Source organism: Lithobates pipiens, unplaced genomic scaffold, assembly GCF_037356315.1.
Source record: "Lithobates pipiens isolate NorthernLeopardFrog02 unplaced genomic scaffold, aLitPip1_a1.2 Scaffold_13, whole genome shotgun sequence".
Classification (NCBI taxonomy): domain Eukaryota; kingdom Metazoa; phylum Chordata; class Amphibia; order Anura; family Ranidae; genus Lithobates; species Lithobates pipiens.
In genome coordinates, this window is record NW_027507718.1 from 411,220,645 (window position 1) to 411,246,870 (window position 26,226).

The window sequence follows — 26,226 nt, forward strand, 5'->3', positions numbered from 1 at the left end:
ACTCTCAAAAATTCTTCAAATATATTAATAGCAAAAAGGTCAGGTCTGAGTATGTAGACCCTTTACAAAATAATCTGGAGTGGGTGACTGGGGGCAAATTTATTAAATACTTTCTTCAGCTCCTGTGTATACAAAGGAGCATGGGGGAGCTCATGTCCATAATGGGGACAAATGCCCCATTATGGAGCCCCAAATGATTCACAATGGTTTAAAAGTGATATGGTCCAGAAATATTTAGACAGAATCAAGGTGGATAAAGCACCAGGACCTGATGGCATCCACCCACAGATCCTAAAAGGATTGAGCTCTGTCATTACAAAGCCATTGTTTCTCATTTTTAGGGACTCGTTAATGACTGGAATAGTACCACTGGATTGGTGTGGGGCCAATGTGGTGCCTATATTTAAAAAGGGATCAAAGTCTTTACCAAGTAACTATAGACCTGTTAGTTTAACTTCTATATTTGGGAAGATACTGGAGAGTTTACTAAAGGACCACGTACAGTAGATGACATACAACATGGATTAACTGCTTCAGCCCCGGAAGATTTGACCCCCTTCCTGACCAGAGCACTTTTTGCGATTCGGCACTGTGTCGCTTTAACTGACAATTGTGCGGCCGTGTGATGTTGTACCCAAACAAAATTGATGTCCTTTTTTCCCCACAAACAGAGCTTTCTTTTGGTGGTATTTGATCGCCTCTGTGGTTTTTATTTTTTTGCGCTATAAACAAAAAAAGAGCGACAATTTTGAAAATAAAAACACAATATTTTGTACTTTTTGCTATAATAATATCCCTATTTTTAAAAAAACAAAAACAATTTTTTTCTCCGTTTAGGTTGATATGTATTCTTCTATACATTTTTGGTAAAATTTTTTTGCAATAATATATATATTGATTGGATTGCGCAAAAGTTATAGCATCTACAAAATAGGGGATAGATTTATAGCATTTTTATTATTACTTATTTTTTTACGAGTAATGGCAGAGATCTGCGACTTTTATTGTGACTGCGACATTATGGCAGACACATCAGACAATTTTGACACATTTTTGGACCATTGGCAGTAATACATGTAATCAATGCTATAAAATTGCATTTAGTACTGTAAAAATGTCACTGGCAGTGAAAGAGTTAACACTAGGGGGAGATCAAGGGGTTAATTGTGTTACGTAATGTGTGTTCTAACTGTAGGGGGAGGGGACTGACTAGGGGAGATGACAGATGACTGTTCATACTTTGTATAAACAGACGATCTGTCACTTCTCCCCTCAGAGAACCGGGATCTCTGTGTGTTCTCGTTGTGTTACGAGCAATCGCGGGAACCCGACGGTCATCAAGATCGCTGGGCACTCGTATCGGCTCCGGGGGTGAGCAGCGTGCGCCTCCCAAGTGGCCGCTTTAGGAACTGGGGTAACATAACGGCGATTCGCCTCCCTGTGCCATTCTGCCGTAGTACAACTGCGGCGGCTGATTGGCAAGTGGTTAATGAAAGATAGAAGTTGTCAAACAAATCTGATTTCTTTTTGAGGAGGTTTGTTAAACCTTGGGCAAAGGGGTGGCTGTGGCTGTAGTATACTTGGATTTTGCAAAAGCGTTTGACACAGTTCCCCACACACGGCTAATGTGTAAATTTAGGTCTACAGGCTTGGAAAAATCAGTTTGTAAATGGATAGAAAACTGGCTAAAAGACAGATATCAGAGCATAGTGATGAATGATTCTTACTCTGAATGATCTAAGGCAGGGGTAGGCAACCTTAAAGAGGTGGACATCTACCTGAACAACATGGGAGAAGTCAAAAATAACCGGGCACAGTGTCGCCTCCTCCAATCCGATTTAAACCTCTAATTGCTGTATTACCGTGTCGCAACTTCGGGCATTGCACGGCAGTCATGGGTGGTGAGGAGGTAACATATTGCCTCCTCAACACCTGTCAAACACGCTTGAATCGTTTTTTAGGGGAGCAGCAGTGTCTGCTGCACTTGTGAATGAGCCTTTAGTTGCATTCGGCAGTGGTACCCTTAGTGCTCGATCAAGCATAAAGTGTGTGTGTGTGTGTGTGGGGGGGGGTTTAAAACCCTGTGGTTAGGTCTTGGTTTTCCCCACCCCCTCTAGCTGTGTATACATGCTGCAACAGGAATTAAGCCCCCCTGTTGCTTTTTGTAGGTGCTACCACCTGCCAAATGCGACACATTCAAGTAAATGGCACCACTTTGCAAGTGTCCTGCAACTCCATGCTTATGAGGGTCCAAGGGATTAAAGTGGTAAGAATGCAACACACAATCCTTTATATTCTGTACTGCACAAGGTTGCAGGGCACTTGCAGAGTGGCCACATTCACTTGAATGGGTCATACTTGGCAGGTGCTACACCCACCAACCATGACAGGATGTAAAACTGCGGCTGTAAACACCCTTGGCCACTGTAACTAAAGGGGTGCAGTTGGGGCAGGGGTAAAAAAAACAACAACATCGTAAATATGGGGTTCTACCACCCCCCTAAACTGCACATGTAAATTAACTGTCCTGAGCCCCCTATAAGGCTGCCTTCACACTGATGTGCTGCTGTTTATCTACACCATGGGTGCACCGCAGTGCAACTTTCATGGGTTAGCTGCCTTTTGCCATAGACTTCTCTTATATCCTGCAGTTGTGGTGCGTTCTCTGAAAGCACAACAAAACTTCTGCATTCAGGAGTTTTGGTTCGCTTTCAGAAAGTGCACCAAACTTGCAGGATATAATAAATGTCTATGGCTAAGCGCAGCTAACCCAGGAAAGTTGCAGATGCACTGTGCTGCAGCCATGGTGTAGGTAAACTGCAGCATATCAGTGTGAAAATAGCCCTATGCTACTATGCCCAGTGTATTACTTCACACTAACCTGAAAATCTATTCTTTCATGCTGCTGGCACCACTCTGGAGACCGCTAGCTGGGATAAGAGGTGGCGTGCAGTTGGTATCACTGCGCATGGGACAGGAACCAGCGCTACAGCGATACGGATTATGCTGCTCTTGTTCCCTACTACAGCTCCAACTTTACAAGTACAGACACTCCTCACTTAACGACCAGGTTCCGTTCCATCCGACCAGGTCGTTAAACTAATTGGTTGTTAAATGAGGAGCCACAAGTAATCAATATTTTAAGCATTCTTAACTACGGTACTGTACTGTTTCGTGAAAAAAAGATCTAAACACAAAACTCCAGCGCAATAACGTTGTTTTAATTTGCATAAGTACAGAACACTAACAAAAACTATGTACTGTACTGTACAATATAATGATGTAAAACGTGTGGTTTAAGTGGGAAGAGCTTGTCGTAAGTCAGAGTAGTCATTAAACGAGGCGTATCTGTAGTTCCTCTGCATTGCACTCTGTTTGATGCTCTGGAATGGTGGGTCAGCAAGATAAGACCGTGATCTACCAGTCACCTGATCGCGATCTACTAGTTGCTGACCCCCTGGTCTAAGGTTATCAGTGGTGCACCCCAAAGGTTTCATCACTTGGACACTTACTTTTTAATATCTTTATAAATTATATAGAGTCTGGGATTAAAAGTACCAATTCAATCTTTGCAGGTGACACCAAGCTATGTGGTGGAATAACATCTTTACAGGATATCTCCAGCTTACAAGCCAACCTCAATGCACTATTTCATTGGGCAACTATGTGGCAAATGAGGTTTAATGTTGATAAATGTAAAGTTATACACTTGGGGGCTAAGAATATGCATGCATCATACATACTAGGGGAGTACAACTAGGGGCGCCCATAGTGGAGAATGATCTGGGGGTTTTGGTAGATCATAAGCTTAGTAATAGCATGCAGTGCCAATTTATGTATTAAGAGAGGTAGGGACTTCAGAGAGAGAGAGACATCATTTTACCCCTGTACAAATCATTAGTAAGACCTCATCTGAAATACGCAGTTCAGTTTTGGGCACCAGTTCTCAAAAAGCATATGAAGGAACTGGAGAAAATGCAGAGAAGGGCAAAAAACTGATAAGAGGCATGGAGGAGCTCAGCTATGAGGAAAGATTAGAGAAAATTAATTTATTCTCTCCTGAGAAGAGATTAAGGGGGCATATAATCAACATGTACAAATACATAAAGGGGTCCATTTAGTGAACTTGGTGTTGAGTTATTCACTTTAAGGTCATCACAGAGCACAAGGGGGTACTCTTTACGTCTAGAGAAAAGGAGATTTCATCTCCAAATACAGAAAGGTTTCTTCACAGTAAGAGCTGTGAAAATGTGGAATATACTTCCTCCAGAGGTGGCTCTGGCCAGCTCAGTAGATTGCTTTAAAAAAGGCCTGGATTCTTTCCTAGGTGTACATAATATAACTGGGTATTAACATTTATAGGTAAAGTTGATCCAGGGAATATCTGATTTCCTCTCTGCAGATCAGGAAGGAATTTGTTTCCCTGCTGTAGCAAATTGGATCATGCTTTGCTGGGGTTTTTCACCTTCCATTGCATCAGCTGCGGGTATAGAATTGTGTATATGGCATTGTATGATTTTTTTTTGCTGAACTAGATGAACTTTTTTGTAACTATGTAATTTAGGTATAATGGACCAGTATCTTTTATATAAATCTAAAAAAAAAAAAAAAAAAAACGGTCCTTGGCACAGATGTATGTACAGCGAAGCAAATAAGTACATTCTCAGTATTGACCAGATTACCAGAAGACTGATTCAGTTAAAAAGGGTAGCGTTTCTTCATGGAATATGTGATGGGAGCAACTTTAGGTGGGGGGCTTGTGGAACCCAGTTTACCTTGGAGAGCTCCTGAAACTCTGTGTCCAACTCCCCCGGCCCCTCCTATGTATAAATCACCCTGTGTCCATTCGGTGACCGAGAACCCAATCTGATCTGTGCTAGTTGGACTCGCTGTACAGCCACACTGGAATGTTGTATATATGTATATATTGTGTGTTGTCTCATGCTGTTGGACAGTTTACCCCACCCTGAATGCAAAGGGAGGGGTTGTCCCTGAGTGTTACCTCTCTGTACATGTGTTTCAATAAACATTTCATGTTCCAGCTTGCAGCCAAACAAGTCCTGCCTTGTTCCTGGTTGTAATATGTGGCTAATATCTATATTCAGACTGGATTAAACAGTATATAATGAAGATGACTCGTTTGTCTACAAGCTGGAACATGAACTGTTTATTGAAACACATGTACAGAGAGGTAACACTCAGGTACAACCCCTCCTCCTCCTTTTGCATTCAGGGTGGGGTAAACTGTCCAATAACAATAGACACCCAGGTCAGGTCTATTCAAACTTCTCATCAGTAAACAGTCTTATCAGCAAGGAGGAGCTACTGGAGGAATCCCCCCCCCCCCCCTCCACATAGACATACATCCCATAATATACTTTTCTCCCAAGGCAGACAGGCACAATAGAACAATGGAATACAACCACAAACACGATCCCAGCAAAAAGTCCAACAGCATGAGACAACACACAATATATACATATATACAACATTCCAATGTGGCTGTACAGCGAGTCCGACTAGCACAGATCAGACTAGGGTTCTTGGTTACCCTGTGCCCCAAATGAAAACAGGGGAATTTACACATAGGAGGGGCGGGGAGCTGGACACAGAGCTCTCCAAGGTAAGCTGGGTACCACAGGCCCCCACCAAAAGTGACTCCCGTCACAGAATATATTCAGGATAATTCTGCAGTTTGCATTGGCTCTATGTCTTTGTACCAACTACGTGAGTATAAGTAAGGAGCCTGCTCTGAGCTATCCCTTCTTCACAGGAACCTCTCCCTATGCTAAGTACTGTCTCTCACAAACTGGTTCTTGTCCCTGATGTGGGGATCCTCATTTAAAAGGTTTCTCACCCAAGATCACCGCCAAAGTCTCTTGAGAGTTCAGTGTCCAAGAAAACGACTTTTCTCTCTCAAGGCACTGTACGGAATTACTAAGTGACCAATCAATTCCCTTACAAGACTCCCCTTCCCATGCAATAACAGCAGGATAGTCATATACATGTGGAAAAGCTAACTGTAACTTCCTAGTGCCTACATGCGGTTTGGTGAGTGTGTCGAGGAGAAGACTGCAGCAGACATTAGCTGGCCAATCAAGAGTTTTCAGGTGGGCAAAAGGTGATAACATGGTTCTTGTTAGATGTTAGAGGGCACAGTAAGCGGGCAGCTCAGTGAGCAGTTACAATTTTCTCTTGTGCTTTCTCTTGGCCTGTTTCAACTGACATATAGGCCTTTCTTCTGTTGTTGGGGGGGCCTTAGGGCACCATGCAAGTGCCAGCTGGGTGTTTTGTAAGATCCAACACCTCTTCTGATGGAGAATTGCTCTACTGTAAAATAATGCCCAATTTTGCAGCACTTGTGTCGCCCTTAAAGGAGTTGCAAAGGAATTCTATGCATTAAGATAAAAAACCTTCTGTGTATAGCAGCCTCCTCAGCACCCCCTGATTACTTACCCAAGCCCCATCACTTTCCAGCAATGTCCACGAGTGTCTAAGCCATTCGGGACACTACTCCTGATTGGCTGAGACATAGCAGCAGCACCATTGGCTCCTGCAGCTGTTAATCAAAGTCAGTCAGACAATCAGGGTAGAGAGGGGGCGGGGCCAGGTCAGGGCTCCATGTCTGAATGGATATACAGAGCTCTGATTTGGCTTGGGTGCCCCCATAGAGAGCTGTGGGGGCACTCGATAGGAGGGAGGGAACAGGAGGACAGGAGCAGGAAACTGAGAAGAGGAGGATCCAGGCTGCTCTGTGCAAAACCAACTGCACAGAGGAGGCAAGTATAACATGTTTGTTATTTAACAAAAAAAGGGCCTTTGCAATTGCTTTAAGTTGCTCATTATAAAACAGCCCATGCAAGTGAATGGAGTTCATGGTGTACTCATCAAAAAGAAAGAGGGGGATCCTGAGAAGGACATAAGAGCTTGCATCTAATTGCAGCCAGGAACTAATAGCCAGCTCAAAACACATGCTATAAGTGAATGTGTTATGTGTGTCTTCTAATGAGAGAATGCTCTATGATATAAACATTAGAGCTCATAACACCAGGAACCAAAGAGGATTGGCAAAACCGAAAATTGATTCTACCATTCATGAGTTACAGTGACCTATACAGAGATCAGAAATGGTATTCTGAGTAAATTGCCATTTGCTGTTCAGATATTTATAGCTGCACTGTATAATGTGCATGCTAAATCATTACTCATACATATGTCTCTTTTATGTCTGGAATCTATAAATCAGAGGGCTTTTGTGTTCTTTATTGACAGGGAGGGGATCTGCTGTACTCCACTGAACAAAAGCACATTCCTCCGGCTAGATATAAATGGAGATTGATGGAACCATCAGCCTGTGGAACAAAGAATAACTAATTTTTCAACCAGGAATATATGGGAAAGAACTGTTTGCTATGTTCTGAATGATGATCACAGGCAATATAACGAAGAATTTCAGTATGAGACTGGGATTCAAAAAGCTTGATAGGGTATGATGGGGAAGACATGTTTAACCAAATCTAAATTGGGGCTTCCCAACATTGCTTGCAGCAATTCTTTTTGGATTGGAACTCCTATGTCAATAAAACAGAATGATCTTCTGTGGTCAAATGTGGACAAGTAATACCTACTACCGTTATCTTGAATCCACAAAAGTAGTCGGTCATATGGTCTTCACTAAGCCTTGCCGCCCCCCCAAAAAAAAACAAGAGGGTCCACCAGCTTAGTGCATTATCCAACACAAATATTTATTTAAAAGATAAAAAGTGGATGATTGTACTCACAAATTAAAAGTCTCATCACATATAGAGGCTGAGTCACAGCCAGCACCACTGTTTATGACCCGTAAGTAGGCTTATGATGACACCACAAAGGCCCGCAGATGCTGATGCATTTCAAGGGTGTTCCCTCTTACTCAGAGCTGGGCTCTGCTCAGTGCTGAATAGAAGGGAGAAGAGTGGGTATTTCGAATCCCCAGACCACTGGACTGGCTTCGCGGGGACAGACAGCTTAGCATCCCCAAAAGTAATTTTTAGCGGGGACTGGGGAGGATGTACAGTGTTCATTCACCTTTACATTATTCTGTAAAGGTGAACTAACACTTTAAGGCTCCATTCACATCATGGCATTCAGGATCATGGAATTTCAGCGATTCTGCCCATAATTCCAAATCACTGCAAATCATGGGATGCCCTTGCAATCCCTGTTATTTTCAAGGGCACTCAAATCATGGCTCAATTTTGCCATGATTGTTGCCCAATGAATCACAGTGAAATCACACAAACAGAATCGCAGGACGCCTGTTGCCCAAAAGAAGTTCCTGAACCGCGATCCGTATTGCCATGGTGTGAATGGGGCCTAAGGGCAACACTAAAAATACAAAGTTCCTTCAAGTAACATGCCTGGGAGACATCCTTTAACTGCCTGTGAAGTGCTGCATCTGTATAATGTATATAATGTATACAACCTACTATAGTAAAACCAACATTTACAAAGAAAAAATCAGTTTAAATTGACAGAAAATAGTGGCATTGTTACTTTACATGGGGGGTGGGGGGAGGGGGGTTTGCAGTATGTGGGGGTCCCCTTTAGGGTTTCCAAATTCTGATAAGCCCCTGATCTGCACACTCCCACAACCACTGGGGCAGGGTTTTGGGGAAGAAGCTCTTGTCCTCATCAACATGGGGACAGGGTGCTTTGCCAAGGGAATCCTTCCTGACAAGGAATCCACCTTGTTGAGGGCATGTGGCCTGTTAAGGTTCATGGGGGAGGTTTTTTTTCACATTTTAGATTCAAAGTGAACAATTCAAAAATATTTTTAAGAGATTGAGAATCTTTACATGATAAATTGTGTCAATATTCCCTTTATTTATCCAGTAATGTATAAATACAAATCTCTATTTGCTTATTTCAAGATTAGATGATTGAAGTGCATACTCTTGCCATTTATTGTGTGAAGATTCTCAACTTGTTTATTAAATCAATCCTATCGTCTTATCAATGTATTTTTCTTCAAGAAATTGACTTGAAGTGTTTTTTTTATTAATGTGTGTTACTTTAAAAAATATATATATTTATACAGTATGTGTGAATTATATACATACACTGATCAGCCTCAACATTATGACCACTAAACCATAACCTATCGAGGCATGGACTCCACTAGACCTCTGAAGGTATGCTGTGGTATCTGGCCTGTAAGTTGAGAGGTGGTACCTCCATAGACTGGACTTGTTTTTCCAGAACATCCCACAGATGCTCGATTAGATTGAGATCTGGAGAATTTGGAGGCCAAATCAACACCACAAACTTGTTGTGTTCCTCAAACAATTCTTGAATTCAGCTACACAGCCCTAAAGGGCAGCAAAATGTGATGCACTATGTGTTCTGACACCTCTTTACTGGAACAAGCATTAACTTTTTCAGCCATTTGAGCTATAGTAGCTCACCTAGAGGTGGCAGGGAGTGAGTTTGAGTCCCTTTCCACTAAACCTATTGTGGGGAGGGTTGGCATTTCATCAGTTCTTTTAGTGGTGAAAATGGCTTCCTCAGAACTTTCATCTAAGGTATTTTAAGTCAGTCTTTTGGGGGGGCTGAATTGTTCGCTTTTCTTATTGCTATTTTGGCTCTGATGGACCTTCCCCAACTGTCTCTCCTAACATGAGCCGACAGAGGATCCATCTTAGCCCTTGTACAGACGGTCGGACATTCCGACAACCAAATCCGTCGGATTTTGTTGGAAACTGTTGCATACACACAGTCGGACAAAGTTGTCAGAAAATCCGATCGTACTTAACGTGATGACGTTATTTCGTTAGGACGGGACTATGTTCAGGCTAGTAGCCAATAGCTTTGGTCTAGGAATTTGATCTGAGCATGCGTGGCACTTTGTCCGATCGGAATTCTCTACACATGATCGGACAAAGTCCGATCGGATCATGTTGTCGGAAAATTTTTATAACCCAGCTGGGAACCTTGGTCCGTCGGATACTCCGACGGAAACAGTCCGATGGAGCCCACACACTGTCGGATTATCCGACAACACGGTCCTATCGGACATTGTCGTTCGGAATGTCCGACCATGTATACAAGGGCTTAGAGATTGTCTCTTTATTACTAATTCATAGTCCCCATCGTCTTCACTTTTGTTGTTTAAGCTGTTTGATGCTGACTGTGCTAACTCAACTAGTCTAGGCCTAGCAAAAATGCCATTTGGACCCGTGGGCTATCTAGTTCTGTCATTGCTAAATAAAACTCCACGTGTTACATGCTCACTGTTCTGGGTAGTATTGCTGCTGTTTTGCTGATTTGGGGCTAGTACACCATTTCTGCCCACCCTCCTTTACCTGATTGTTAATTATCCAGTATGTTGAAATTGTAACTATGACTGTTGTTGGTTTGTCTTTGCTTATCAATCCTCTTTCTAAATAAAAACATATATGTTCACTTTTTGTTTCTGGTCTTGTTTCCTTACTTGAGATAATTGCTGTTGATAAGATATTTCTGTGAGTATTTAATCCTTTATCTGAATAGTCTGTTGTGTCTGAAGGCCTGAGGCCTGTGAGAGGGTTATGGCAGAGAACAGAGGACCCATCTTATCCAGTGGCCCTTCCGGGGGTTAGCCCTACAGTATTATTATTATTATTATTACAGGTATTTTATAATTTATAATTTTTACTTAATTTCCATTGCCAGGTTGGGGCTTCGGAAACTTTGCTTATCCTGAGCAGAAGGTATGGAAATATAATTATAAATGATTCGTTAAAATTTCAGCACCTGTCAGTCTTCATCTAGTTGCCATTTCATAGTGTGTACATTTAAATGCTTACAACATTTTACCGCATTGTGTATTTATAGAAAAATACACTAGTTTAATGGTCTCAGATTTGGCTTACTTTTGGTAAATATTTAAATAAAAAGTATAATTTAATTGCGTTTTCTAGTAAAAATTGCAACATTTTGCAGGCAGTCATTTTTGTTGCTTAGATACAACTGACAGCAGATTCTCATGGTTGTACCGATTACAGGGATAAGAAACACATAAATAAACCCCAATCATAATTACTAAATCAAATTATATCCCTAGCTTTGAAATAAACCTTTACCTTAGCCCTGATAAACAATAAGTAAAACTAACCCTATCCCCCTTCGGATTTAAATGCCAGCATATTGTCCCACCATGTCTGGAGCAGAGTGTTCCATTGGTATGTTCCTCTGCTCTCTTTCAGGGAGATTACACATTAGGACAAAACAAAGATTTATGCACTTATTTATTATGTTATCTCTGTCAACGCTATCTATCTATCATCAACTGGCTCCTCTAATATCTGCTGGACTGCTATTAGATTTTTAATAATAAGCACAGGAAGCAAATGCAGTAACATTGATACTGAAGCAATGAGTAGCGGTTAGATTGCTCAAATGTCAGGTGAACCCTCCTGAATTGGTCGAAATTAGAGGGAAATGGATGGCCCTGCAAGCACCAACTCATAGCTCCCAACTGTCCCTGATTTGGAGCAATGTCCCTCTGTCCCTCTTTCCTCCTAATGTGTCCCACATTTTGATCTGATCTATATAGTTGTATATAAAATGCACTTTTTATATTTCAAAAAGTGTTTCCCAGTGCTAAACCTTTCATCCAAATTCTAAATTGTTGTATTTTTCAATTTTAAAAGCCAATATAAAGGAATTGCAGTGGTAAAAAAAAAACACTTGTTGCTTTAATTAACTTTTTTTCCTGGTGCCTCCATGGCAGCATACCTGTGATAAGCTCCATCCCGGAGTCCCCCCCTCAGGATAGTTAATATGTTATAAAAGTGACAACCCTCCACCAGCATTCTCCTTTTTTACCTCATACCTGATGGATAGTTTGTGGTGTGCTTACCTCTGCCATGTGCAGTTTCCATCTGGGTTCAAGCCTCTCCCAGACACAGTCCCCTATCTTGGGCTGCTAAAAGCGCTGATAAGAGGGGAGCCCCTTCTGAAGGTCTTTTGGGGCAGCAGCAAGTGTCCAAATTTGGAGCTATGGTCCTGCATGGTAGGCTAAGCTGGCATCTGCGGTGGGACAAGTAAGGCTGTTTTCTCGTGCCTATTTCATAAACCTTGGTTTTCCCTTATATTTTATTTTTCTCACTTTCCCTTCTCCTTCAGTGTTGGTGTTTGCAGTGCATGAGCGTGCGCCGGGCACAAATCGCTGTAGGGAAGGTGGCGTTATTAGCTTAGGTTGCAGCAGATTGGCTAAGCGGTTTGGCAGGCGGGACGGAGCATACGCAGTGTGCGGAGGCTCGTTCCGCCATGTTGCTTGTGGGAAAGCATGTTACAGCTTTCTCTCACTGGAGGGAGGAAATTGGGGGGGGCGGAGCAAGAGAGAGAGGCGCGCGGCGCGCACTCCTTAGTCCTGTTTAGGCAGCTTGAGAGGTAGTAATGGGTAAGCTGTAGTAATATATATATATTTTTTTTCTTTGTTTTAGGGTAGGGAATACAAAATTTCCATTTAGAATAGCATATGTCGGTGTTACATTTTTTTTTTTCAAATTTCCTTTTCTCTTACTCCAGTGTCTATTTTTGCTTTCTTTCGATCCTTGCCTGTCCCAAAGTTATGAGCCAGCCCCCATCAGATCAAGACCCTTGTTTTCTTAGGTAAGGTCACGCAAACAAAAAAAATAAAAAATAGAATTTTTTCAAACAAAAGAGTGTCTTTATGCTGTTACTTTGTTACAGCCCTATACGTCAAGAGATGTCTAGCAGGACTTCTGGCCACCGCAGCAGCCATTCCCGGCCAAGATCGGATCACAGTAGATTGAATAGTTCGAGACACCATTCAGACGGGAAATCAGCCTCTAAAAGACATCACTCACCCTGCCCGCCAAGGCAGGAAAAGTCCAAAAAATTCCGGGCATGTGGAACAACCCCCATGGCAGATAAACTACTCTGCAATGAATGTTTTCGTGGGTATGTGTAGCAGGAGCAGACAGAAGTACAGCAAGTGACTGACCTAATAAAAAAAGTAGTCAAGGACTCATTAGCAGAGCTAATGCATTCATCACCAGTTCAGCAACCTGCAGAGCAGATTCTTGCGGGGCCATCAACTGCGGGGACTGTAGTGGCCACCTCAGGGTCACTGCCCCTGTCCGTGGGAGACAAAGAGGAATCAGATGATTCGACGGAAGAACTAAAACCTTCAGGCTTTAACTTTTCTTTGGTACAGCCTTTCGTGGCTGCAGTCAAGCAGGCAATTGGTTGGGAGGAGACCGAGGAACCACCAAAGAGGTCTAAATTCTTTTTTCCATTTTTAAAGAAAAAACTTGCCTTTTTCCCATTAATTGAAAAGATAAAGGATCTTATTGAAGGGGAATGGAAGAAAATGAATAAACGTTTTACCGTAAACAGACTCCAAAAGCTATACTCGTTGGCAGAAGCGGATGCGGCCTTCCTGGGCATGCCTCCAGTGGTTGATGCCGCAGTGGTGCGTTTGGCAAAAAACATCACCCTGTCAATGGAGGACTCAGTCTCCTTTAAAGATCCGTTGGATAGGTGCATCGATTCAGACCTAAGGAAGGCCTATCAGTTGGCAGGTGGAGCTTGCAGGCCAGCGGTAGCTCTAGCCTCAGTATCCAATGCTATCAAGGTTTGGACGGAGAATATAGAAGTAGCCATTCATCAGGAGGTACCTATGACATCATTAAGGCTCTGGAGGAGCTAAAATTGTCCGCGGATTTTTTAGGGGAAGCAGCAATCGATACAGTGAGGTACTCAGCTAGAGCAATGTTACACACAATTATGGCAAAACGGGCTTTGTGGCTGAAACCGCGGGCAGCAGACGCAGCATCAAAACAGAATTGGTGCAGAATCCCCTTTGATGGGAAAGCTCTGTTTGGGGATAGGCTAGAGAAGGCAATCTCTCGAGTGACAGGGGGAAAGTTGGGGCTACTTCCCCAGGATAGAAGAGTGAGACGTTTGAGAGTTGTTTCTTCTAAATTTCAGTCCTCTAGGAATAGGAATTTCTCTCAGTTCCGGCAAAACAGAGACATTAAGAACAATTGGAGAAATACTCAAGCCACCTTTCTAAAGCCAAACAAACAGAGACGTCTCGCCAACTCCCAGGAGGCGACGAAAACTTTTTGACAACAAGCCTCTCTCTCTTCTGCCATTAGGGGCCAGGTTGAAGAAGTTTGCCAAGGTATGGTCCAGCCGATGCAAAGATCCTTGGGTGGTGTCTAAGGTCCGTTTTGGTCATTTTTGGACATTCATAGATTGTCCGCCACAAGATTCATTCATTTTCACAAAGCACCAAAGGCGGAGGCCTCGGCACAAAAGGCGGAGGCCATGCAGAAATATCTGCGCTTATTACAAGAACAGCAAGCGGTAGTGCCTGTCCCTCACTCCGAAAAGTTCACAGGTTTCTATTCTCCTCTCTTCCTTGTCCCCAAGAAGAGTGGAGAATCGAGACTGGTAGTGGACTTGAAGAGATTAAATCGCTTCATCCAGGTGGACTCTTTCAAAATGGAATCTCTGCAGATGATCATCCAGATGGCCCAACCAGGAGACTGGATGATATTGGTGGATTTGCAAGATGCATATTTTCATGTTCCCATTCTCCCAGCCTTTCAGAAATTTCTGAGAGTTACAGTAGGGACCATACACTTTCCATTTCAATGCCTGCCTTTCAGGCTATGCACATCCTCAATAATTTTTTCAAAAGTGTTAATCTCAGTCCTGGCTCCTCTCCGGGAGAGAGGGTTACGAGTTTTTCATTTTTTAGATGATATTTTACTGCTAGCTCCAAACCCGGAGCAGCTGCGGAAACACAGAGAAATTCTCTTGTCCACCCTAAAGGAATTTGGATGGTTGGTGAATGCGGAGAAGAGTTGTCTGACGCCAACCCAGGTAATGATCTACCTTGGCGCTCTTTTCAACACTTCGGACGGAACAGTGTGTCCCCCCCCCCCCAGAAGGTCAAAGCAATTATTTGAAAAATGTGTCATGTAAGAACGCTGTCTCACCTGTCAGCATCGGATTGTTTAAGCCTAATCGGAACCATGTCAGCCTGCATCCCGATGTTACCTTGGGCACATTGGCATCTGAGGAGTTTCCAAATGGGCTTCCTAACTCAGAAGAGGAAGAGGAAGTCACTGAGTCAACTGATTACAATTTCAACATCAATGAGGAGAGGTCTCCTCTGGTGGTCAAAGAGGGAGTTCATCTCAAGATCTCGTCAGCTTCATTGCTGTCCCTGGATCATCCTGACCCCTCATGCGAGTGCGAAAGGCTGGGGAGTACATTGCGATCACCTTGGGATTCAAGGAAGGTGGGATTTCTCAACAGAAGCGGTGGTTTCCAATATCTTGGAACTATGTCCAGTCTATCTAGCCCTAGTGAATCTGAAAGAACATCTACACCAGAAGAAAGTCCTGGTTTGCATAGACAACAGGGCGGCAGGATCGTATATTCAAAGGCTAGGGGGAACGCACAGTATCTCTTTACTGAGAGAAGTGGAGTCGGTTATGTTGTGGCGGAAAGAAATCTGCTAGAGCTGAAGGTAGTTTACCTTCCGGGTCATTTAAACAAAGAGGCAGATCACCTGTCCCGTCATTTTCAGGACAACAACGAGTGGTCACTACATCCCTCGGTGTACAATTGAATCAGGGAGCTCCAAGAGCCACCGGAAATCGACCTGGCAGCTATATCAGCGGCAACTCAGAGGAAATGGGCAGAAGAGGTATGCTGCCATGAATAGGCACCAGGAAAGGAAAATTACGGTAAGTATGATACAATTTTCCATGTTATTTCCCCTTTAAGGGGGTGTGGCAGGGGGCATATCCTATGCCTATATATGCTTGCTAGTAGGTGTCCCTCATTCCCATCTCAAAATGTTGGGAGGTATGCCAACTGGCTCAGCAAAAGTTGATTTAGCCCTTGTTCACACTGAACATGGCTTTGAAATCATGCAAGTTCAACTGAACCCGCATGATTTCACAGCCGCATTTCAGTCCGACTTCAGGGGCAACTTGAAAAACACCTGTGCGGGTTCATGCACCGATGTCTATTGAAATCGCCCCCAAAGTCGCCAAAAGTAGTGCAGAAACTACTTTTGAAAATCAGTGTGGCGCCACAAAGTTGGCATCGCACCAATTGAGACCCTCTTCTTACTGCTGGCAATAGGCTTCCATTTGACAGGTGATTTGACCTGTCAAATCGTGCCAATATAAGCCTGGCAGGAACATTATCGGTTGATTAATGACTGCAGATGCAGTCACTGTTCTTCAGTGCAACTGCACTCAGGTAGCCACAGGTGCTTCAGCCACCCAAATACAACAGCCAATAGGGGAGACTCCCCCATCCACATTGTAGTGTGGAATGGGGAATCAATTGTGTAGTTCTGTAGTCTCTGGTCATTAAAGTGACTCAATTGTGCTCTACAAAATTTAACAAAAAAATGCTTGTAAAGAACACAATTAAGGCTTCATGCTCATTAGCGTTTTTATAAACTCAAAAAATCACTAGATAAAAATGCTGAAAGAAAATTGCTGATAATAGCATTTTTGTTCAAGCTTGTAGTCGTGTTTTAGTAGCTTTTAGAGGTTTTTGGGAGCATTTTTACAGTACATTAAGAAAAAAAAAAAGCTGTTAGGAGCAGTTTAGTAGCATTTAGAAGTGTTTAGGAGCATTTAGGAGCGTTTAGAAGTGTTCATTTTTTTTTTCTGCTGGAAAAACGTTTAAAAAAACCCTAGAAAAACATTTTTTTACCCACTGAAGCTCAAAAATGATAATGGCCTAAAATAGTGTGCATGGAGCCAGAAGATTACATTGGCTTCTAGGAGCAGAAAAAATGCTAATAACAGCTTCCAGGAGCTTAAAAAAAAACGCTTGTGTGCATGAAGCCTAAAGAGTATGTACACCCAATATTTCATATACCTGATATGTGCCATGCATGAAAAACTATCCTGTTCTCTCTGTATTGCTTCCTTTGTTTGAAATCCCTGGTGTTTCTGCCAGTCTCTCTACTTTCCTATTGATAACTGACCACACTAATCAGGAGAACACATCATGGTTAGTTCTCTAGCTATGCTGGAAACTCAGCCTGCTCCCCTCCAATGATCAGACTTGTCCTGCCACACCCACCCTGCACAGCCATTCACTGGCAAGTTCAGTGTCCTGCTGCTTCTCCGCCCCCAGCTCTTATACGGCTGAGAACAGAGGGAATGTGATCACTTATAAAAAAGGGAAAAAATGTTTTATAATGTTTTTTATATCTATACAAAAAAGTTTTGCCTTTAACTTTTTACAAAGTGATCATTTACAATAACTTGTAATTGGCCTGGTCCAATGTTGATCGCAGTGATTCCATCCACTGGTCCCTGTGTCACTATTGGGTGTTATAATGATGTAGGAGCTGGTAGAAAGAACCACAGACCACAAAAGGGACACAAAAGTGTGGGATGCAGAACATTCTTCAGCAATGTTTGGCGGAGGGGACAACAGGACAGATAACTGTGTTCCCGTACATGGACTAACTTTAAAGGGCTTACAGAGTATCTGCAAAATAGTATTTAACATAATGCGGAAGAAGAAGAAGAAGAAGATAAAGGGAGAGAAATGCTGTTTTAATTGTTCCTATTATAAAGGTCTTAAAAAATGCTATCTTTAACCGCTTGCAGACCAGCCGGCGCAGTTTTACTCCGGCAGGTTGGCTCCGCTGTGCGAAACCACGTTATTGTACGTGATTTTGCGAAGTCCGGATAGCAGGTGCTGCCAGATTCGATTGTCCGCGATCGTCTCACAGAAAGGAAGAACGGGGAAATGCTGATGTAAACAAGCATCTCCCCGTTCTGCCTAGTGACACTGACACTGATCATAGCTCCCTGTAATCGGAAGCGGTGATCAGTGCCCTGTCACACATAGCCCCCCCCCCCAGTTAGAACACATCCCTAGGACACACTTAACCCCTGCAGAGCTCCCTTCTGGTTAACCCATTCGCTGCTAGTCACATTTACACAGTAATCAGTGCATTTTTAATTGCACTGATCGCTGTATGAATGTGAATGGTCCCAAAATAGCGCCAAAAGTGTCTGATGTGTCCACAATAATGTTGCAGTCACAGTAAAAATCGCTGATCGCCGCCATTACTAGTAAAAAAAAAAAATTTATAAAAAAATATGTAGAAGAATACGTATCTGCCTAAACTGAGGAAAAAAAATGTTTTTTTATATATTTTTGGGGGATATTTATATATTTATATTTAAAGTAAAAAATATTGTTTTTTTTTCAAAATCTCACTCTTTTTTTGTTTATAGCGCAAAAAATAAAAACCGCAGAGGTGATCAAATACCACCAAAAGAAATCTCTATTTGTGGAGAAGAATTTTGTTTGGGAGCCACGTCGCACGACCACGCAATTGTCAGTTAAAGCAACGCAGTGCCGAATTGCAAAAAGTGCTCTGGTCTTTGGCCAGCATAGTGTGCTGTTGACTATGTACAGTGTCATAATTCTGCCAGTGCTTAGGTAACTTTTCAATAATACAGTGAAAAATCTTTTGCAAAAAAAAATCAAACCAAGATTAGTGACTGTGAATATTTTCTTCAGAAGCCTTTCCTCGCATGTTTTCCCTGGCAAAAACATTTTGTCTGGACAATGGACAGTTAATTGCTGTCCCTTATGCTGTATGATTGTTAATTTGTAGGAGACTTTTTTTCTTGACCTTAAATCTCCCTACATTAAAAAAAAATCAAACCATGCAAACATATCAGAAACATTTATTTAGACATGTGCAGAACCAAAACATTTTTTAGTTTCGATCCATTATTTATATAAATTAGTTCAGTTAAATTTGTTTAACTCGTTTAATTCATTTTCGGAATTATTTTGGTTTTTATTAGTTTTCGAATACATTTTTGAATTCGAATAGTTTTCGAATTTGAATAGTTTTTCCATTTCCAAATAGATCAAAACAGAATAGAAAATATAGGAATAGAATAGAAAAAATATATATTCTATTCCTTTAATTTCTATTCTATTTTGATCTCTTTGGAAATTGGAAAACTATTCAAATTCGAATTTAAAAACTTTTCGAATTCAAAAAGTTTTCAAATTTGAAACCGATTTGAAAAGTATTAAAAAACTATTCAAATTCGAATTTCACATATAATTTAGTATTTTAATTCGGAATGAAACAAACCACACATGTCTATACAGTTGTTCTTCATGTGCAGTTATTGAATTTTTAAGTTCTGTGATTTGGAAGCCTACCTTAAGTACAACATCGGCAATCCTATTGTACCGATAACGTATAAAAACTCCTAGACCAATAGGCAGAAGAGTGCTACAGAGGGTCAGGCTCATGGCTCCAAATGGAAGAAATTGGACCAGTGTTGTGTTAATCCAGGGCCTGCTGTAGATCCACAGGCACAGTGGCATTAATATTAAAGCCAGAATTGTAGAGGACGTTGTCATGATGATGCTGTAAAAGAGACAAAAACAACAAAATTCTGTTACACAGAGAATTTATCACTGGGCACTATTTTGTTAATTTATAAATATAAATTTATATTAATATAGTATAGGTTAGACCAGCCTTTTGGGTTTCTTGAGGGTTTCCTCAGGGGTGCCTTTGCAAAATGCATAAAATGTTGTATACAAGCCGTCATGTGGATGAAGGCTGCCTTTTAGTTACACAAAGCCACAGGTTTTACACCATTACAACCTTCTAGCTGTTGGCTACCTAACGACCAATGACATAATCAGTTGATATGGAGGATGTCAGTCGCCTGCACAGCATCCTTGTATCCCCCTCTACTGCCCCTCTCCATCAGTGTTGGGGTCACATTAGCTGAGTGATTGAGAACAATTGAGGGAGAAGAGAAACCTTGTAATATTAGTGAGTACAAATTTGCAAAAGTGTATTTGCTTTGGAAGAATAAATCCCTCTAACGTTGGGTGTCCTACTTGTATGGATGTTGCTGCATTACGTAAAACAATTAGAATAGCTTTTACATTTTAGAATGAGGTGCCTCGAGAATGTTCATAATTTTTAAAGGGTGCCTTGACTGAAAAAAGGTTGAGAAACATTGGTTTAGACTATCTATATATACAGCTAGAACAGTTGTACCTGTGCCGAACACTTCTACAGGTAGAAGGAACTACTTGATGGACATAGATGATGTTGTGCAGTGAACATGAACTTGTGCAGTGAATTTTACGCAGTAGAGTTTTGCCTCAAGCTAAACTCTATGATTGACAAAATATGTCTGTATTTACAAACTCACTTATAATTTTTCTTATGGCATCAGGCATCAGGAGGCAGCCAAGTGTAGCACATCAATTCAAAAGGTCCAGAAATATCTTCCAGCTCAGATGTCATTTACAAAATACAGTGAGCTATAGGCAAGCAATTGGCAGGCAACGTTAGGATTTCCTTTGAGCTGTATGTATATGCTGTAAGATATACAGTAGGTCCTGAGAAAAGCGAGAGCAAAACTATAGCCATGAAGGAATAATGTAAACTGAACAACCATTGATACAAAGATTGTTAGGGCATTAGACTTACTTATTTGGGATATCATAATTTGCAATAAGTTGAAGAAACACTATATGCCAGATCAGCCATTTTATTTAAATTACACAAAGTGGCTTAAAAAAGCATGTCACGCACTTGTGTTGGAGATAATAAAGTATTCAGAGACACGTTAAAGTATAATATTTACAGAGATTTCCTGAGAACTGATACCCAAAAGTAACTTGCAGAGATTGATCATGCTCTTTCTGCTCTCACAGATTACAGTAGGACTGCAATGAGATAACTATTCCTGACAGACAGGTTCTCTCAGGTTCCCAAACTGCTGGGAATTTTTTTGTTGTGTGCATCATACATTTTAAGCAATAACTGCCATTTTTTTCTGCTCACGTAAATTTTAACCGGACAAGTGTCCTGTGCTGGCAGACACAGATTAAAGTATAGCTAGACCCACCATTTACTAAACATACTTTTTCATAGTATCATACCTGGTTTTAGCAATGGATAACTGGAACTCCAGTAATGACAGGTATAAAGTCCTACAACTTAGGAGCCCAGAAGACATATCTTCAGGGGGGTTTGCAGTACATATTTGAACGGGCATGCACATGTGACACATGCAATTCTAACACCTTCCCTTTAGATGAGTTATTTGTTGCCTCAAAAAGTAAATAAATGTTTTTTTAAGAAGTTTTAAGGCAATAATTACTATTTTTATACAGAGGTGCCAAAAATTCAGTGTGAGGTATTTGACGAAGAAGGATTACAGAAGGGAGAGAGGCCTGGCAGAGTATGAACTTTTCACTGGAATGATTGGAGAGCACAGTGTGCATACTCATGCATATTCATTTTGTCCGAAACAGCATTATATAATGGAATTCCCTTTAAATATAAAACCTCCAATTTCATAGGTTAAATATGAAAGTTTCCAGAGACTCACAACTGTTATTGCAGTTCTTTTTTTACACCTTTACACCGACAATAGCACCTTTGTGAACAGAAGAAGCAACTGCAACCTGATGTGAGCATCACATACCCCACCTTTTCTCCACCTTCTCTAATACATTCCATGTGTAATGGGCTTAATTAGTTAGTTAGTTAGTTAGTAAGGTTGAATAAAGACACCAGTCCATCTAGTTCAACTTGAGTGAGTGTCTACAATTGTCCCTAACCCTGTACATTGCACGCTCACATCGGTCCCTACCCTCAAGGAGCCCACAATCCAAGGTCCGCATTCATATACTAGGGCCAATTTTAGACAGAAGCCAATTAACCTACCTGCATGTCTCCAATAAAGAACATCTTTAATCATAAAGATGTTCTCTATTATGGTTGAAATACATCTACGAAGGTAGAGTAGATGTGGGGGGGTGTGAGGTGTACACATTGTAATGCAGCGATTCTCCTGTAAATACTACTTAAGGCAGCTAGAATAAGTCCCTTTTGCCATGGGGAGGAGGGGGAGCAGGTGGGGTTGGAAAAGTAATTTCTTCTGTCTGTGATTATCTCCTTTAGCATACCTTAACTTGTTTGGTAAGGGTCGGACCCTAAACTTGTGTACTAAGAATTTCTCCATATGGACTTGAAAAAAATGCAGGTCTACATAAGTTTATTATTATATTATTATTATAACTATTATACAGTATTTATGTAGCACTTTACAACTTGAGAGTAGACAATACAAATACAAAACACTTTAATACATTAGGAATCAGAGGGCCCTGCTCTTTGTAGATTACAATCTAAGAGGGAGGGTCAAGAGATACAAAAGGTAAGAGGTAGAGGTAGATACTGTGAGGGATGAGCTGATTGAGAAAATAAATGTTCAGTTGCTAGGTCTGAAAATAGACAAAGTAGGAGATAGTTAGACAGCTTGAGGTAGAGCATTCCAGGGGATGGAAGAGGCTCAGAAGAAGTCCTGAAGGTGAGCATGGGATAAGGTGACAAAGGAGCTAGAGCGCTGAAGGTCTTGGGAGATGCGAAGAGGACAATTTGGTTGGTATTTTCAGAAGAGGGTATTTAGAGTTAAACCAATGAGGAGGGAGTTGCAGTAGTCGAGGTGAGAGATGACCAGGGATTGGATTAGAAGCTTTGTGGTGACATTGGTTAGAAAGGGGCATATCTTGGAGATGTTGCGGAGGTTGAGGTAGCAAGCTTTGGACGCCGATTGGAAGTGGGGTCTAAAGGAGAGTTCAGAGTCCAGGATTACACCTAGGAACTTGGTATGCAGGGATGGGTTGACTGTTGAGCCATTGTTTCTGACAGAGAAATCAGGGGAAGTGGCACGTGGAGGAGGAAATATCATGAGCTCGTTAGAGTGTTAAATGTAGAGAAGAGTTGATGGGGGACTGGATAATAATGTGTTAATGAGCGAATAATTATTTTATCATAATAATATGATAAAATAAGTCTGTTTGGCTGTGTGGAGGCAGGAATAGTATTTTATATGAACAGATTTATATTGGTTCAAGTCTTCCTGCGATTTAGTCTTCCACCACAGACGCTTAAGAGTACGACTACATTTTCTGAGACTTTTTCTGGCATCCTCTGTTTGCAAGGGTTGTAGCGGTTGGGGCCTGATTCTGCATGTAGTGAGGGGGGCGAGCTTGTCTAGGGAGGATGACAGTAAGCTGTTGTAGACAAAGGTGGCTAGGTTAAGGCAGGACAGGGGTGAGATTTTTTTCATAGAGATGGTCAGTAGCAGAGTAGGGAAGAGAAGAGTTTAGGTGGCGAAGGGTTCTATGGGAAACTGTTAAGCGGTTGGGGGGGGGGGGGGAGTCAAAGACCTGGTGAGAGTGAAGCTAATAAAGTGGTGATCAGAGAGTGGGAGAGGATTGTTGAAGAGGTTGCACAGAGTGCACAGATAGCAATAGACAAGGTCGAGGGTGTTACCATTGGAGTGAGTAGGAGCCTGAATCCATTGCTTCAGGTCAAGAGATGAGGTTAGACTGAGAAGTTTAGAAGTAGTAGTAGTAGCATTAGCATGTCATGACACATTCAGCTCAATTCATTAAGCTTTAGGATAAGAATAAGCACCTTTTATTTTAGCCATGTGCCTGTAATTTTTAGATCTAGACTCCACAGAAAACTGTCATTATTTTGTAAGAAACTTTGATCTTCCTTGGTTTTATGTAGTGATTAATTTGATGGCAAGAAAAACTTTGAGAGCTCATGCACACTGGACGTTTTTTGGACATTTTTGCAGCTGCTGTTTTTGGCTTCAGACTTTTTTTCTACAGTCAATAAACTCTCCAGAATTTTATCCTATGTGTCCATGCATACATAGGCTGTTATCAAAAAAACGCAACATTTTTGATCCATTGAAAAAATAAAACTAAAGACACTAACACTGAAAAACCCTAAAAAAAAAAATCAACAAAAAAAAAAAAACGCTATTGCAAAAACATTGAAAGACTTTGAAAAACTCACTGCAAAGCTACTGGCATTTATAACGTTAATAAAATGTCCAGTGTGCATGAGACCTTACACCATGACCTGAACATCCATTCTCACTGAATAAACTGTTAAAATTCAGGTCTTGATAAGAAATGAAGTATATAAAACAAATGGTATTTACTATTGTAGCAACAATTATTACGATTGCAATAAACAGCTATCCCAACACTATCTGTATATCATATCATCCCTCTAGTACCGACCCTTACTACACTGACATCATATTTGTGAGCCAACAAAAAGGGATTGTGGGATTGGTGGTTCCATCAGGTGACTGTTTCCCTATGTGACCATACACCCAGACCACATATCCCAGGGATCTTTGCTACCTTCGGAGAGATTGCTGGGAAGAGCTATAAAAGAAACCAGAGACCCACCCCGCACTCTCTTCTTCCCGGGCCTCATGCGAGAAAGGTCTCTCCATGCAAGGGGAGTGAGGTCGCTGCCTACCACGAGGGGTATGTCATCCTCACCCGACCGAGAAGGGGCCACCACTGCCTGTTGTTCATTGGACGTCTGACCAGCATCAACTCTACAGTCTAGCGACCCACGCTCCATGCTTCACATCGGGTGACTGTACCAAGCGGGTCTGCAGCCAGGACATCTACTGGGAAGTTGCTGTCCGGAAGGCACTGAATCAGAGAGAGGACAATTGCCTACCTTTGCAAACATTTCCTTGATTCTTTTACTGGGACACTGTGTACAGACAGCTTTACTTTGAGTATACTGCACTGCACTTCTGTTTGAACACTGTACATAGGCATCTTTAACTGCATTTATGACACAATATAATACCACTGTTACTAAACCTTATTGGATATAGTTAATGAGCGTTGATTGCTGGTGAAGACCATCAGATCTGCAATGGGGACATTCTGTCATTGCTGCTTAAAGGGCCCTATTACCATCCTTGTTTAGCTTCATCTCTCATTAGGATAATAAGAGGTTGAACAGGCCGGCCTAGGTCTCTCTCTCCAGAAGTATTGTGAGAACTGATGCTTAACTTTGCTTATCCTTTCAGGATGTCCAAGTGATATTTAATTGTGTGTATATATATATATATATAGATATAGATATAGATATATAGATATATATAGATATATATAAATAGATATAAATATAAATATATATATATATATATATATATATATATATATATAGATATATATATAGATATATTTTGATATAGATATATAGATATATATTGATATATCTATATATATATATATATAGTATCCTGTTGTTTCTAACTGTTTTACTGGGGAAATCAATCTACTGAGCTGGTGCGCTTATCCACGGCTCAGTTGAACCATTGCTTCTTTGTACAACAACATCTTATCTGCAGTATTCCAGTAAACATTAACAGAATATAAAGATCATGAGTGTTGTCTTATTACCCAAAGGTGTTGTAATGATGTCTGAACCCAGAGTGTCAGGTGGGTTGGAATGTTCACAGAGTCATGGCGATGCAGATGAGCAGGTACATTCAACTAGTCCCCAAGGGTACCGTGCTACACTATGAAGCATTTTAAGTCCATAGACATAGCATCTATAACCTCTTCTGTTTGTTTAGAATTACATAAGTAATGTCACTGCTTCTATCCATGCAACTCCTATCAGTCTGCTGACCTTCCATATGCCTTTACCAGCACTGTTATATTTTATAGCCAGCGGTTACGTAGCTTCACTAAAACAGGTCATTAATCGCTCTAATATCTACATATTCAGTTACATAAATCAAATATCCTTAATAGATGAAATAACACAAACACATCACAGAACATCAATACATCATTAAGCATATTTAATCAAGCTAAGAGCAAAGCACAGTAAATGAAAGCAAACATCCAGCTATTTGACAGGATTGCTCTAGTGATGAAATGTAAAGTTCAGTTGGATTGCTTTTGGTTCCAGTATTGTACATGCCTGATTTTTTTATGCAAACCAGTTGAGAACCTCAGCAATGCTTCCTCAGCACATGATAAAACCACATGTTAAAGGTCGTATCCTCATTGCTGAGAAATACAGGGAAATACTTAGCCATCATGCCATACCATCAGAGAGGGGTGTGATTGGCCCCAAATGTATTCTGCAGCACAACAATGACCCCAAACATACAGCCCATGTCATTAATAACCATCTTCAGCATAAAGAAGAATAAGGAGTCCTGGAAGTGATGGTTTGGCCCCCACAAAGCACTCTTCTCCCCACTTTATGGAGTGTATCTGGGATTACATGAAGAGACAGAAGGATATGAGGCAGCC

The 26,226-nt window shown here is 41.3% G+C and overlaps 1 protein-coding gene across 1 annotated transcript in view; it reads right to left on the minus strand.

Annotated features, from left to right (window-relative positions):
* The window catches only part of SLC10A4 (solute carrier family 10 member 4), a 50,855-nt gene that overhangs the window by 5,272 nt on the left and 19,357 nt on the right, over positions 1–26,226 (minus strand). The window contains exon 2 of the mRNA XM_077477522.1: positions 19,243–19,453. Within this exon, the coding sequence (XP_077333648.1) occupies positions 19,243–19,453 (211 nt within the window). The remainder of the gene's footprint in view (positions 1–19,242; positions 19,454–26,226) is intronic.